The 16,836-nt window shown below is 38.1% G+C and overlaps 1 protein-coding gene across 11 annotated transcripts in view; it reads left to right on the top strand.

Moving 5' to 3' along the window:
* The window catches only part of CCDC170 (coiled-coil domain containing 170), a 49,049-nt gene that overhangs the window by 11,692 nt on the left and 20,521 nt on the right, over positions 1–16,836 (top strand). For all 11 annotated transcript variants that reach the window (XM_068938699.1, XM_068938705.1, XM_068938706.1 and 8 more), the window contains 3 exons: positions 2,661–2,917; positions 8,475–8,619; positions 10,569–10,754. In XM_068938699.1, coding sequence (XP_068794800.1) covers positions 2,661–2,917; positions 8,475–8,619; positions 10,569–10,754 — 588 coding nt within the window. The remainder of the gene's footprint in view (positions 1–2,660; positions 2,918–8,474; positions 8,620–10,568; positions 10,755–16,836) is intronic.

Below are 16,836 nucleotides of genomic sequence, written 5' to 3'. Positions count from 1 at the left end.
CTGGGTTGGGGAACTGATCCAGCTGAAGAATAAAGCCTTTCCTTCTGGACTGCTTTTTAGCCGGATCAGTTTCCCAGTCTATTTTACTTCATAGCCATATAGGTGCTTTTGCTAGTACAAAGAAGAGGGTGGAATATGAGGATGAAACCTTTGAGCCTTGGTCAAAGCTGCTTTCTTCAAAAACAGTGCTGGTTTATGTAAACTCTCAAGTGTTTGATGAACTAGTGCTTGCAGAGGGGTCATAATCAGTGTAAGCTTGAGCTGCTGTTGAAAGAGTGGTCTGTCTGCCTGACTTCTCAATGTTAGCATTTTTGCTGTCAGTTGGTAAGTCAGATCAGCGTTCTGATCCAGGTGAAAATAATAGTCTGTCTTTTTTGAGTGGAAGGGCTAATTTTCACTGTGCATCTCCATGAACAGGAGATGCATGGTTCAACTCCCCATCTGCAAAATGGGATGTTTTTTATTTCTGTCTGTTGTTGGGCAAGCTCAGGAAGCATAGATTGGATGAGTGGACAGTGAGGTGGATTGAGAACTGGTTGAATGGCAGAGCTCAGAGGGTTGTGATTAGTGGTGCAGAGTCTAGTTGGAGGCCTGTATCTAGTGGTGGACAAGCGGTGGGAGTCCTGGTGGACGATTAGTTGACCATGAGCCAGCAATGTGCCCTTGTGGCCAAGAAGGCCAATGGGATCCAGGGTTGCATTAGACAGAGTGTTGCCAGCAGGTCAAGGGAGGCGATCCTGCCCCTCTACTCAGCCCAGGTGAGGCCTCACCTGGAGTACTGGGTCTAGAGCTGGGCTCCCCAGTACAAGATACACATGGCACTAGTGGAGAGAGTCCAGCGAAGGGCTACCAAGATGATGGAGGTGCTGGGGCCTCTCTCCTATGAAGAAAGGCTGCGAGAGCTGGGCCTGTTCAGCCTGGAGAAGAGAAACCTGAAGGGGGATCTCATCAATGTGTATAAGTATCTGAATGGAGGATGTCAAGAGGATGGGGCCGGGCTCTTCTCAGTGGTGCTCAGTGACAGGATGAGAGGCAACGGGCACAAACTGAAACACAGGCAGTTCCATCTGAACATGAGGAAAAACTTCTTTCCTGCGAGGGTGCCTGAGCCCTGGCACAGGTTGCCCAGAGAGGTAGTGGAGTCTCCTTCGCTGGAGATATTCAAAACCCGCCTGGATGAGATCCTGTGCAGTGTGCTCTAGAGGACCCTGCTGGAGCAGGGAGGTTGGACTAGATGATCTCCAGAGGTCCCTTCCAACCTTGAGCATTCTGTGATTCTGTAATGTTAGCAACAACATATGGTTGGTGGCAAAAAGGCGTTTGTGGGAAGGAGGGAGATATGCTACAAAAATCTAAAGATTCAGGGTGAAGTTCCAACACAGTTTTCAGTCAGATTGATAGTTTTTTTTTCCTCTTAAAAGGGGTTGCTGTGCGTTAGTGTTATAAGCAGTTGCTGAGCTAGCTAAGTTCATTAAATTGTCAGAAAACTACCCTCCTCTACCTACCTCTCCTCCATAAATAGTGAATCCTTTTCCATGAACAGAGTGAGTTGTTTTGTTGAGGAGACAGACAAGTACCAGAGCTGGTAAAAGGGAGAGGGCAGGAGTGCATGGTGGGGAACATGAAAAGCAGGACCTCCCTTTTTCAAGGCAGCAACCATTCAAATGGCTCACCAATTTCTTAGAATTTCACTTAGAATATCTTGAGTTTGGTCACACTGGTTAGACTCTGGCAGAGCCATGAGTGTCTTCCGACATTTCTTCTTCCTTTTAACAAAATAAAATAGTAACACTGAAATTTTATGTGCCTGGCACATATGCCTGAAGCTCAGCTTTTTGGAGAAGTTTGTAGCAGAAATAGTTCAATGGAAAATGGTGTTTTAAAGACAAATTTTGAGAGAGGGAAGCAAAGAAAAACAAATGAGCTCCGTAAGCTGTTGGGAAGATCTAGCATCATCTTTGGAACAAGTTCTTGACATTTGGCAGTGATCTCCCTCCTCCTAACCCCACTCCCCAGAAAGTCTTTCTGTTTCTATGTAAATCCAGCTACGCTGGGTTGAATTATCAGACTGAAAAATAACTATTTGCATAAGCTGAGAAAAAGCTGCCTAGAGTGCAACTCTCCAAAAATTTCATTGCCTCTGAAAAGGCTGCAAATCATCAAAAGGGAAATGCTCCACCCTCATAAAACCAGATACTTTATTTTTACCACTCTCAGCAGCTGTAGATTATTTGTGTAATTGGGCACCAGAATTGGGAGACGTGGGGAGGCAGGCAAACAAATGGGAGTGGTGCTGTTAATAACTGTATTGCAATGCATATGCGTAAGGATTGTGAGTTAAGGTCGCGCAGGAAACCTTTACATCGGCTTTTCCTGAATTCTGAATTTGTGAATATATTTATCTTCTCATAGGAGATTGTTTTAAAATTGTGTTATATTATATAACAGAAGCTTTTTGCTGACCCCCTTTTCTATTATTCTTTTCTAGTTATTTGAAAAGAAAGTTGTCGCTCTTCACCCAGTCTCTTAGTGATACAAGACTGACACTTCTGTTCCAAAATGTGTTTCTTGTCACATTCTTAAACTTTTAATGTGGTCTAATATTTCAGTTTGGACATAGTTTTCCTTTCTTTTTATGTCTTCTCTTTTTCTGTTTATAGCTTCTTGAACTCAGGTCCAAAACGGTCTCTAAAGAAGCCTCTTTTCAACAGCTGAAGGCTGAAGCTGAAAGCTACAAGGAAAACAATGCTAGACAGACTTCTCTACTTCTTTCTTTGCAAACCCGAGTTCAGGAGATGGAGGAAGAATTAAATGTGCTCGCCACTTCTGAAAAACAGACCAAGTTGAGAGCTCAGGAAGCATTCAAGGAGAACCGGGAGCTGAAGGAGAAACTTCATGACCAAAATGCTGAACTGAAGTAAGATTCATATGAGCTATGAAACAATTTGCGTTTGGGGTGACAGAATGCAGTAGCTGTCAACATAGAAAAATATCTTGGTAGACTTCATTGGGGACCTCCTGAATTCCATTTTAGTGCCTTGCAAAATCATTGTACTTGAGTGTGTGGAAGGTATTGAAATTAGTATATTGTTTTGAGTTGTTAGCCCATAAATAAGGCTTTAAGAGTTGTGTCGTTTGGAGGACAAATTATATGACTTAGCTTGGTGTGACCTTATTTATCAAAAATGAACACCGAGGTCTGTTTCTCTGAACACGGCGCAAAAAAAAAAAAAGTATAGTTTCCTCATTCAGTTATTTCCAAGTATGGCACCGAAGTAAACTTTGTGCTTTTCATAGCACAATCATTATGAGCTCCATTTCTAGCTGCAGTCTAGTGCCCTAGCCTGTCCTTAGCATGTGATGCCTTTTCAGATACATATCTGTTGCCTGACATGATGCATGGGCCATGCAGTAGGGAGTAACCGTGCTGCTGTACCACTCTGTCTCTTTTCCCCTCCTCTCTAGGACAGCTGGAACTGGAATAGTGTCAAGTGAAATTTTTGTTAAGCTCTTTGTTAGAAGCAGTGTAGTAAAGAAAATGTGGTATGTTCCTAGTTAGTAACATCCTTATGGGAGCACGTTAATGTACACCTTTCAGTATGTTAGCTTTGTCTGACTTTCCTTCTGCTTTCTTTTGGATATTACTGTGTGTTTTCTTTTTTTTTTTCTTTTCTTTTTTTAGTGCATACTAATCTGGTATGCATATTTGCTGATATTTTGGGTCCGTGGGAAGGAGAATGATAGTAATGTTGACCATAAATAAAATTGATCAGCATGAATATATTGCAAACTCTAAAATTCCGTAATTAATGTAAATCACAGCATATTAATGAACACCTTATAGACTGTTAGACTTCCATTCTTGTAACCATTGCAAGGCAGATATTTAAATGAGAATGCCATGTCTATCTCAATATTATCTAGTTAAGAGCAAGATGAGTGTTTACCAAATGTCTGTATTTCCTAAGTCAGTATTTTGTACAGCTCTTCCAGGCTTTCTGAATTAGAAGTGGATAAAGACGTTACTTTAGTAGCTGGAGAAATATGTTATGGTGCGCTTGTTTATTACCAGCTGAATTGCCAAAAGCCCTACCTGAAGAGTGCTGATGTAGGTTGCCAAAGATTTTAGATTATATTCCCAATATAAGCAAGGGAATAGTTAAGCCAGAAAGTGTGTTATGCATCCTAACAGCATAGTAAACATTACAGTCTCTAAAATAACTGTTGTTAAGATTCTTTTAAATGCTATATTTGAAAAAAAGAAAGCAGGACCTTCTGCCCTGCTTGCCTTACTCACTAGGAGAAATCAGTCACATTACCATGTGTCATAGCAGTAAGCTATTGTTACAGTGATGTGATCCGTTTCATGTGGCTCAAATCTGTGCTGCTGCCCCCAGCGTGGTCCTGTCCTTTAGTTGGCTGCTCTGTTTTGCCCATTTCACTTGTGTCAGCACTTCCATTTGTGTGGCCGCATGGTGAACAGGACCAGGGAACTGCTCCAAGTGATAATTAAATAAAGAGTGTAGTTTTCAGCTATTCCAATCCCAGATCCAGTTCACCGTGTGCCTAGCGTATGCCACCAGAGCGCTGGCAAAAGTGAAGGAACAAAGGAAGGGTAAGTCCACTCTTTTGGAAGGAACAAGTGTTTATGCTGGATTCATCTGATCATGAATCTGTATCATACACTTTCAAAGCTTTTTTTCTCATCCTCATCCTTTTTCTCATCCTGATATTCCTGTGCTCCCGCTTAATACTAGTCAATATACTGACTTAATGAGCTTTAGTTGCTTACTCTGATAACCTTGGCAGCACATTGCACATGACAAATCATAAATAGATGTTCAGGATTTTCACCACTAATAGAAGGGAAGAGTAAGGCAGTAGGCATGAAGTGCACATTTGCATTTTATACCCAGGGATAGAGTCAAAAATGTTTAATGAATTCTGTGATTGGTTTCCAAGTAGTGCACTTCTCCTATTCGAAATGGTACTTTTCTACTCAGTAGGGCTATTGCCAAGGTATTTTTAGAGCCTGAGGTGTGAAAAGCTTTTTTTTCCCCTTCTCTTTGCTCATTAGTTCTGAAGAGCTAGCAAAACTGTGAAAGAGCTGTACTTCACTTTTTTTTGTATCTCATTGCCTATTTTCTAGGTGCTCATACCTGTATGGTTGTACTGAAGGTAATGAGGGCTATTTGGAGAGTTGTCAAGTATGTGCTTTGTACTTCAGATCCTTTATTTTTAGAAGCGATCACGGTTCTGTATGCGATGTGCCTTGATTTTCAGAGCCACAGAACAGTTTGCATGCTTGGCAGTCAAGGAGATATTTTTGAACTTGTAAATTGAACGCATCTGAAACGGCAGTCACCAAGAAGCAATCCATATAAAGGCTTATTATGTCATTGTAGAGTAACACTGACCTTTAAAAAATATTGCAAGTAATAACGTGTGATGTTCTCATGCTCTTGGGTTTAAATGGTAAATTCATTTATTTTTAGCGCAAAGATTAAAAATGAAAAATAAAATTATTTTTAAAAGGTTAAAGTCTGTATTTATATTCTATGTTATCGCTGTTAACTTGCAGCAAAATTTGCTCCAAAAACTAGCCTGGAGGTTTCAAGAATGTAGTTAATATATGCTTTGCTGCCTTGGCAATAGTGTAAAATTGTCTGGAATCTGATAAAAGGTTGGAAAGTCATTGTTAATGTTGTAAAAGTTCACATTAATATGAACAAGCATTTTGTTCATGAATCTGTTAGTACTTTGAAAAAAGCTATCTGCCTTATGACATTTCAAGTCTTCTTGAAGGTCAAGCTGACCATTTAAATGTGAGACCAGATGTTTCCTGTGGTATATACAGGTGGTCTTAGCACTACCGCACGTTTGGGCTTCCTCCGACAGGTACTATTTTTCCCCACTTAGAAGTTTTGCCATGCACAGGAATTGAAGCTTTCCTCCATTCCTTCAGGATTTCCAGCTACTCTGTCACACAGTAGCTTTGATCAAATTTCAGATTGTCAGAAATCCTAGAGGGTACCAGCAGAGATCAACTCCATAGTGCATGCACAGTGAGTTCAGCATGGTCTGAGGTGTGGGTTTTCGGTGCATGGGATCACAGAGTAGTTTAGGTTGGAAGGGACCATTTGAGGTCATCTGATCAAAGCCCCCATGCAAAGCAGGGCCAGCTTTGAAGTGAGTTAATGTGTGCAGGTCATCTGGGCAGCACTTCTGCAGTAAACTGTACACTTGTGTTGAATGAGGCTTGTATGTATACCTGTATATTGTACTTTGTATGCAGTGTAAGTGCTGTCAGTCTAATACACTGTTCTAGTATGTATGTGTGTATCCATTTCTGGATTCTCACACATTTCCACTTCTGATGTATCCCTCTTTCGGATAGCAGTTTAGCAGCCATCTCAAAGCTTAGTTTTGCTGGGTAACGGAGGAGAACATCAGTTGCCTCAAAGTGAGAAAACTGTGAGATACTTGTACCCTGAGGGCCAGAGCATGCTCCGTAAGATAGAGCTCTTTTGGCTCACAGCGTGCACCGTGCAGTATTGCATGGCATGCTCCTCATCCTGCGTAGAACAATAATTGATGTTGTTCATTCCTCTCTTTTATTCATCTACTCTCTTCTGCTTTGCAGCGATGACAGCAACTGGGCTGATCTCCCTCCTAAGGCAGTGTCTTACGATTTTTCATGGCCGGCCTCTTTTTCTGACACCAGTTCACAGCGGTGCAATGTACTGTGTTCATAACCACCATGCATTTCCCATAGGTGTCTCGTGATGGTTTTTGATACTGGAATTGTGCTCAGTTGCTTCTTTAATTGCCATTCTAGAGAAGAATAAAGCAAAAGTGAAAAAGAGAGAGTCGTAAAACTGCAAACATACCCACTTTGAAAGCTTAGAATAGCTCTGTGCTCTAATAAATAAGTGTTATAATAGAATTAAAAGGAATTGTTGCTCAAGTTAACAGACAGCTGTTTGGTGATATCTGAGATCTCATTTTATTCTAGTGCTCAAATCTTTGTTGAGAACTTGCTTTAGAAAGTACCTTGTTTCTCGTCTAGAAGCTCGAAAGGCTTCTAGCTCTTGAACCAATTGCATTTTTACCGCTGAGTACTTTTCTAATATGTGTTATCTCTGAGAATGAATCTGAACTGAAAATTGTCAGGTTTTTTGCAGTGCTGTTTGCTAACATTATCCGTGATCTCTGCATGTTACTGGGTTTAACAAATGCTATGGATACCTTGATACCAGTTCCTTCCGACAGTGTCTGAGTGGTATACCAAGGGTATAAACAGTTCGTTCTTCTGATTAGTTCTGTTCCTTCTTATGTATTCTGAAATGATGTTGGAGTTGATATTTGGATTTCACAAATGATTATTTTGAGCTGTCTTTGAATGGTTATTTTTGCCAGTCTGTTCCTTTGCAGTTTCTCAGGAGTGATGCTCACTGCTACAACACCATGAACAAAGTTTAGATCTTCTGTACATTTATTATCTACACAGGCTGTGCCAGTGCTTGTTTCCTAAACATGTCTTTGTCTGTGGCAATGAAAAGAATGTAACTGTGTTTATGCCAATGAATTAAATCAACCAGTCTGGTATTTGATTGTTCATTCTTACAGAGCACTTACATACCTATACCTGCTGTTATTTTGCATAACTTTGGCTGTAGAACTGATAGGTATGTGATGTGGGATGTGTATCTGCAATGATAGGCGCCTTTTGAAATTGATGAGAAAAATCTGCCTTGTCTGCAGACTCCAGTGGTAGTTTTCATGTTTGTTTGTTTTTAATTTGAACCCTTAGGCCTGAATGAGGATTGCACTTTTTTTTTTTCCCTTTCCTTCCATTTGTTTTTTTCTTGGGTAGTGCAACACTGCAGAAGGCTGCACCTACAGGAAACTAGTATCTCCCTTTTCTGGTTGCTGCTGCCTGTAAACTTCCCTTTGCAAGTATTCTGGATGTCCTATGCTTCCACTCGTCAGAGGGGCTTTTTTCCCCGAGTTTGTGGAACAGCGCTGTCAGTTTCCTTAGAGAAGGGATGTGAGGTGCTTTTAGCTTTCTTTTTTTAATATGATTTGATAACTTTCTTCCCCTCTTTACTTTTTCTTACCTTTTTACTTGCAGCCTCCATTACTACTAATATCTTGAGGTCTTGATGGAACTGCATGTTAATGTTACCTGGCTCTTGTGTTTTGGTGAAATCTTGTGCTACGAATGATGGGATTGTAGAGGATTCTTTAAAATGCTAATCAAAAGCAAAGACGAAGACGTGGTTGCACAAAGGAACTAACAAGTTATATGTATTAAATAATATATACAGAGAATTATATAACATATGTAACTTGTAAAGATCATTTTACAGCACGCAGTTGTGCAGCTAGCAATAATCTTAGGGTAATGTTTTTGCTTAGAACTCTGTTTCAGAGAACATTTGTCCTGATATGCGTTTTTTTTGGCTGATTAGTAAATATTTGAATGAGTGTGAAGAAAGCAAGACTCAAGCTTCTAAGATCAGCAGAAAACATGAGGAACTACTTACACAGCTTTCTGGATCCTTGGACGCAGACATCAGAGAAAAAGAGGAACTGCAGGAACATTTAATTTTAAAGGTGATGATGTGTAGGCAAGGGCTTTCTTATAGGTACTGATGAGGCTTATTGAAACGTTTCACTGTGCTTTATTACTCCAGTGGATATTGCAAAAATGAGCTTAATTCTTAAAAAATATTTGACTTGACAAAAAATGCATTCATACTTTCTATGCTGATTTTTTTAGGAAAATATTTGATTATCAAAGAAATAAAGTAAGTATTTCAACAACTTAAGTGACAAAGACAGAATCTTTGTGCTAAACAATAACACTCTCTGTAAATCATTATTTAAGGCATTTTTTTTCAGATTGGCCTGATTTTTAAAGGTGCTGAACACTAATAGACCTCACTGAACTCAGTCTGGTCTTATCTGCATAAATATATAATTAACCAGTAGTTCTTAAGTAAAAACCCTGACTAGAGAGGTAGCTCAAAGCTTTCCTAAAACATTAACATTGGGAATCACTAGGTGGCGTATAAATTGTACCACTAGTTTTTAACGCTTCTCTAAAGCCAATGTACTGCTAAGTAGAAACATCTGAAAAGGCATACACTGAAATAACCCCCACCATGTCCTGTAACAAAATGTTATAAATCACTGTGTGATGTATTTGAAACATAATCATAACACTTTATTATCTTTTTTCATAATATTTCTAAAGTTCTAGGAGATGAGCTTCCATTCAGGAAAGGAAAATTGTTTTTATAATCTGTTAGCCTTTTGAGATGCGGCTGAAGGCCAATTTACCGTAATTTTATGCATCTTTCTCATGTTCTGTCTAGTCTTCTCTGTCTCTATTTTTCCCTCCCCTGGGAGCATACTAGGTTTTGAGGAAATTCTGCTTCATTATATTCATATTATTATAAGAAATCTGGCTCTAAGGAATACGTAATAAATTAAGTTTATCTAAATATGTGTCGCAGTGATTTCTTACAGCCCTTGCTGTCATAATATTACAAGCACATTCAAATTGTGACAAATGCTCTACTGCAACCTGGCTAGTTATCATTTCAGGGAAAGATATTTGGTGTTAAACTGTAACTCATACATGCTTTAAGTCAAACAAATAGTCAGACACAGAGTTTAGAAAAAATATGCCGATGTTTTTTTTAATGACATAAATCTAGACGGCGAATCTAGTTTGTGCTGAGAATTGTATGCTTTAGGAAAATGTAGCTACTCGTTTTTCTGTTTGGGGTCATGGTACGTGTATCTAGGTTGTTTTCTACATTATGGTTTAATTTAAGACAGAAGTATTCTGTCTTAATCTTAAGAAACAACTTACTGGTAGGAGTCAGGGTACTTCTTATTCCTTATTTTCCTTATATGCTCCTTGAAGTGCCAACACTCATCTATTCTGCTTCTTGGAAGTAGCATATTACACCAAAATAGACCTAGAATCTTCCTGGAATGACTACTTTTTCCAAGGTGTCAGTTGTTCGGAGCAGCAACCCATCAGTTATTTGGCCCATCCTTGAATATGCTAGTGAAATAGCTGTTACTAGCTCAAGCCTAAACAATTACAAGCATGAAATGAAGCTTTCAGTTTCTCTTGCCGAAGGTTTGATAGACATAAATCTTAGCAAACCAAACCAAAACTGTCTGCTTTTCACATGAAGATATTTGCATGATCTATTTTCATTTTTTTGACCTGCTGCATGTCAAGTACAGATACAGAGAAGTGACAGTAGCTCTCTACATCTTTAGTAGGTCATAGAGATTGTGTGGGAGTAAGTCTGAAGCACATTGCACCAAGATATGGGTTTATGGCAGCGATATGATTTTCTTTTTAAGTGTCCTTCTACTATTTTAGAAAGGAATAGTAAAATGCAATTATAAATCTGATCTACAGGTCTTATAAACACCAGGTCTTTTTTAGGACGATTACAAGCAGGTGTACTGTGATGAATATAGGTTACCGTTAAGTGTTTTTTAAAAAGTTACTAATATTTGAATTATTTCTCTAGGCCTGTGAAATACGTAAAGAAAATATGACTCTAAAAAGCCAGATTGCTGCTCTTCAAGAAGCTATCGATGCCCATGAGATGGAGTCCAAGGCTAGCAGAGAAACTATCATGAGGCTTGTTTCAGATGTGACCAAAGAGCAGAAAAAGGCAGCAGGATACTATCAAGACATGGAAAAACTTAGTAAGGTACATAATTACGTGATGTGCACGTTTATCTTGTTTACAGATATTGTCTAGAAATTTCAAATTAATTTTCAATAGGAGTTGTATTAGTAAAAGTATTTTTGACAAACTTTCAAGGGTTAGGAGCTTTAGTAAAAAGACAATATTTGTCTATGATTACCCTCTACTTTTTGAAATCTTGCAAATATATAGTGGTTAAACAACAACACAGTTGAAGAGAGGCTTGCCTTAGATTTGATGTCTTCTGTTGACACTTGCAAATTGATATCTTTGCTTCCTTCGTACAGTTGTAGGCTTTGCTGTTGCTTGCACAGACATGTAATTTCACAGATGTTTTGTTATAACAATGTAATATATAGTTATCAAGAATCTCTGAGGCATAAGCATGGCACAAGGAAAAAAATGCTAAGGGTTCTGCTCAGTTTCTTTAAAAATTCTAATGAGAAATTGAAAGGAATTAATAGAACAGTATTTCATTCTTTTCATGTAAGGAACTGAAGTAAAATGTATTAGATTCCAGACACACTAAATTATTTGCTTCACTTTGTAATAAACTCATGCTTCTTGACTGTAAATATTCAGTTGACTCGTATACAAGTAAGTTGTAGCCAGTAGCGTGGCTCTTGCAGGAAAACACTATTTTGCTCTGGGGAACCCATGGAGGAAATCTGAGCAGGAATAACACTGAAATGAGAAATACAAGTAAAGCTGCAAGTCAAGAATTCAACAAGCTCACCTATATACAGTTTGGAAGAGGTAAGGGTAAGTGAGATTTAAGTGCTCCAAGAGAACTCACCACTAAGAATTTTGGTACATTGCAAAGAATAGACAGACAATAATATAAGCCATTGTAGCAGTTTTTCTTATTAAGCAATACTTGACTTTGCTGCCTTTTTACAGTTATTGCTCGAGTTTACTAAAATGATATTAAGATTTTCTGCAGGTACCAAAGCAGTGTGATTAAAGCTGATGGCCAGGCTTAACAAAAAAGAGCCGTAACTTAGGCTGCTAAATTATGTAGCTGAGTTAGGCATAGAAATTTTGACATAAGTAGAACCTTGTGCAAATAAGTTTTCAAGTTAATATAATTTCCGCCCCCCCCGCCAATGTTAGTCTTTTCCTGAACAAAAGACCACCACTATACACGTTACAAGATGAAGTGTTCTGATTTGGCTGTAGACATGGTACTTAGGAGATGAGAAATAGCTGTTGGCATGCTTTAGCGAAGAAAGAGTTTGTTATGGAGAAGATAAATATTAAATACCAGTAGGGTCATAAATCTTACTTCTGAAAACACCTCTAACCGAGCTTTGTAACATATTCTGTCCAAGACTAAACTTAGAGTGAAAGAACCTGTACTGAAAACTTAAACAGGTCTTTTCTGGACAGTTTTTTTTTTTTTTTTTTTTGTTCCCATACCTCAAACACAAACTTGTGTTTGAATAAGGAGAAAATGTAGTATATTTACTAGGTAAGCTGGAATCAGGGCACACTTTAAACCAAGATGTTGGCTTCATTTGTGGTGTTTTTTAAGTTTGCTGTGACGGCTAAAACATTTCCAAATTTGAACAAGTTTTATGAAAAATATTTTCCTATGATTTATTGTGCCTGTGCCAAATACATAATTTATTTAATTTGTTTTACCGAAATGTCACGTTAAATTAATAGCATAAGCAAGTGGTGATGGAATTTCAGTGGTTCTCTAGTTCTTGCGTTTCAAATGAAGTGTGCGCCATCATGGCTTACACGGAGGTTGCAGATTCCTCCAGTGTTGCTTTGGTTTAGCTACAAAAGGTTACAGATACAGAGTAAATTGACTGAGAAGGTTACAGTGTAACAGCAAAAGTGTATTAAGAAATTCAGTATTGAAAAAGTAAGTAAAAACTGAAAGATTTTAATATACATATCTAAGGTAGGATATACAGCATCACCGCTTCCCCTGATGGGTGACTTGGGTTACAACAGGAGCACCCTGAGTGGTATAGAGTAGATTTGATTTTGCTGCGCAGTTTAAATAAGCATGTGGATACAGTTGCACCTCATGATATGTACACTTACTTGTCAAAGAATAAAGCATCCACACTATCCAGTCTTTACTGTCAGAGTCAAAAAACCAAATATTTCTGTTTTAGAGGAAACAAGTAGATTGTTCATTGTGCCCAAACTGTTTTCTGAGCTTTTGTTAATGGAATTGCCTGTAACAGAATTTACCCGGCACAAATTGACTACAAGTGATTCTTGCCTGTATTTGCCTCACGCTCCTAGGGTCAAATATGTTGGCCGTGTTCTGTATTACAGATCAAGGGGGCGGCCAGTTTCCCCCAGCTTTCTCTCTGCCTTTCTTTATGTCTCATTAGGAGGCAGCTATAAAACAATCATGTAAAACATTTAATAGATTTTGAAATTTGTGATGAAGAAAATGGAAGCCAAGCTGGTTGCAGTGAAGCAATATTTCAGAAGGATATATGGTTGATATGTGAGTAAATTTACTGCAATATTTATTGTAGTTAGCTGGTTTTCATTTGAGCAACATTAGCATGCGAACTACAACTTCATCTATTCCCCTCTCAGCCTCACTGCATCACAACTGTCAAAAATAAACAACAGAAACTCATATAATTAACCATGGCTTGCCACCAAGCTTTTGTTGTACTGTATTAATTTCTCTGTCTAAGAATTCTGAACTTCTCACATTTCTGACCGAATGTCGCAAGAACTTGCTCTTAGAATTCTGTAAATATTTTGTGGCCCTTTAGAAAGTGTCAGTATTAGTGAATTTTGACCAAAAATAAACAGTTAATTCCTCCAGCTCTGTATGTGGGACAGCTATATTGCCAAAGTCCGAGTAAGGCTCTGGAGACTGTCATCTATGTGAATGTCGCTGTTCAATATGTATGAATTCTTTGGACAAAGCCTCACTTGTCTCGTAAACTTTCAAGTCTGTATCCATCTTCCTACAGTATAGTATTTTTCTTTATCTCTTTGGAAGTAAGTCTCTGCGCTGCAATTAGTTTGGGGTGGGAGAGTGTTCTGAAGAAGTATACAATACTTCCTCTGCTCTGTATGCTCTTTTTGAGATGGCTGTTACTGCCTGCTGTCAGAGACGAGCTGTTGGACTGAATAAACCTTTGGTCTGATCTGGTGTAGCTCTTCTCATGTTACTCTCTTCTACTGAAGCTGTTTCACTTTGTGTGGATTAATTAAATCTCTGGAGAGAGATCAATAGGGTGATCGCTTCAAACGTAAGGATATGTGTTATTACTACACAGATCTTATCCCTCCTTGTTTTTCCTTTCGTTCTTCCGCCTTTTTAATGCAATCATATCTCCCTGAATTTGCTTTGGAGTGTTAAATACAGCTCTCATTTTTTTTTCTTACAAAACAAGCTATCTCTTTCCATTTAAAAGATAGAAGTAATTTTTCCCACCTGTTCTGGTCTGAGTATATTTTCCGTGAGCATGACATCTAATATTGAATGCATTATTTCTGACGAGACACTTGCCAGTGTCTTGTGCAATGCTATGAATACTCCTACATCTTCTATCGGTTAGAGTCAGATTTTATTAGTGCAGGTAGAGGGCCAGCAGGTGAGTGTGGATAGACTACCTCTGGGCCTGAGTTGGTAAATTTGCATACGGCACTGTGCCACATGAACTCTTTAGCTCAGGTCTCTGATAGCTTAAGCATTTCTGGCACGGCTTTCTATTTCAGCATATAAGTACATCCATTTTAGATTTGCTACATCTCTTGTGTCTAACTATCAGTCACCTGACACTGTGTGTCCTTGGTAATTACATATTATATTTAATTCTCTTCTAATTTATGTGTTTTCTGTAATTATTCTCGTTTTCAAAATTTTGTTCTGTGTCAGAATTGGCCAGCTTTTTTGACCTTACAAGGCGCGTACCAAAACCTTCATATAATTCAGAGCCATGGGACATAAGCCATCGACATTGAGGAACTGAAGAGAAAACATGTGCTGTTATGGTTCCATTCTTTCAGTCTTCTGGGGGTGGAAACTGTTTTATCCTCCTACCATGAACACATTAGGCTTTTAGGTTTTTACTTTTGGTTGGGATAGCACCTTTATAGATCGTAGTATCCAAACTTCCAGATACTGTTCTACATTCAGACTGACCTTGCTTAAGCTAGTCAGTGTGAATGTTCTCCGTTCAAGATAGTTGTGGAGGAAGACTGCTCAGAATTTTAAAGCTTCGGCTTTTACTTCTTCTCCTTCTCATTCTGTAAATTGCACGTACGTATTTTCCATGTTTAGGCATCAGCAAGCTTGCAGTTACTTATTTTATACCTTGATCTTTTGAATTAACTGTGTTTGTTTGCAGATGTTGACAATTTGAAACAAGATTGTGATTTGGTAAACTCCCTGGTACTAGCAAACTACATTTGCACTTAAAAAGGAAAGAATTTTCTTTTCTTCAGAATTTCTCTGAAAAGGCAAATAGAAACTGCTGAAAACTATAATTGAAATAAACCACTCTGTATTCTTTGCTGTAATTACTGTAATATAATTCTCAGCAAAGGTGGGAATTTTCTATTAATAGGACTTGTTTAGAATACAGAAGAGAAAACGACAAGGAATCATGCCAGCATTTGTTTCCAAGAGGGTTCTACAATTACTTTAGGAAGGGGTAGTTAACAAATAATTTCCTAAATGACAGGGTTTGTTTTGGTTTGTTTTCATTTATGTGTTTGCATGTTTGTCTTTTTGAAGTTATTTAAAAATCTTAGTATTTTTAGAATGGTATGTTTATATTTTATTTCCGAGGGAGCCTCCCAGACTCCTTTTTTGTCCATCCTCACTGCTGAGTTGTATGATTGTTCCTACATTTACTACTTGATTAACATGTATTCCATTGATACAAATGGTGTACTGTGCTGCAATTCTTTAATACTAATGAAGGCAATCTTAGCTGATATCCACACAGTTGTTGAGTCCCCTAGGCACCTGAAACTTCTAGAGAAATTTAACTACTTTCTATGAATATGCCATCCAGTTGTATAATTTTGTGTCTTCTGTGAAGTAATATTTCTTCCCGTCTGTACTTGTCAGTCAGATAATGCCCCAAGGAATAAGGATATACCTACTCCTTGCTACATCTTCAGTTGATTTGACTGCAGATTTTATTCTTGTATATAAATATCTAATCAGTCTTAATACTACTGTATTGGGGAAAAGAAGGAGGTTCAAAAGCTGATTGAATAAAACATAAACTTGTTCTTTATATTCAGATGGGATGTTTTTCTTTCATGTTTTTATCATCATTTGCCTTTGTGTCGTTGGTCAGGATACACAGTTCTATCTATTTACTCTGCTGTGTTGGGCCAATATTTTATATAAAACATATATGTACCGGTTCTTTGTCTGCTTTCCAAGCTGAGTCTTGGCTCTTCAGAAGAGAGAGGGAAAATTACCTGTAAAAGCTCCGAGCTTCAAAGGAAAGTATTATGGCTGTCAGAGGCTAAATGAGAACCATGACAAAAGATTATTTCTTCTTTAAGATAAAATTGGTATTTGAGCATTTGCACTTTCTTTTATGCTGTTTTAACTTTTTTCTTCTTTTTTATTTGTTTCCCACCCCCCTTCCCTTTTCACTATTTCTGTACATATTTAATCTCAGGAATTTTTGTCATGTTCGGGAAAGCTTAATTCTACTCTTAACACTATATTTAAAGGCTTTATGTGTATTCATGTTTTTCCTTCCTAGATGTGGTACTTTGGCTTTGTTTGTATTACATTTTGTTCACTACTGGTTTTCTAAGTCTCATTTTGTGAATGAAAATACAATTTAGCAATTGTTTTATAACCCCAAATTATGTTTAACCTGCAAATTTAATTTGTATATTACTTCTTGCAGGTCACTGCAAGAGGTTAATCTACAATGTGATTACAGCATCCTTTGGGCTTTCATTAATTTCAGTGCGAATTCTCCTGTGAAGCCGTGATGTTCTTGGCCCTATATAAACAATACGGATCCTAACTCTTTTAATTGTAATACCAACTTCTGACTTATTCCCTGCTTTAGGGAGTTCTAACAGATTTTAAAAGCCTGGTTTGATCTTTCAT

The sequence above is a fragment of the Struthio camelus genome, chromosome 3 (assembly GCF_040807025.1).
Source record: "Struthio camelus isolate bStrCam1 chromosome 3, bStrCam1.hap1, whole genome shotgun sequence".
NCBI lineage: Eukaryota > Metazoa > Chordata > Aves > Struthioniformes > Struthionidae > Struthio > Struthio camelus.
This window is presented reverse-complemented; position numbering and strand designations above follow the sequence as displayed.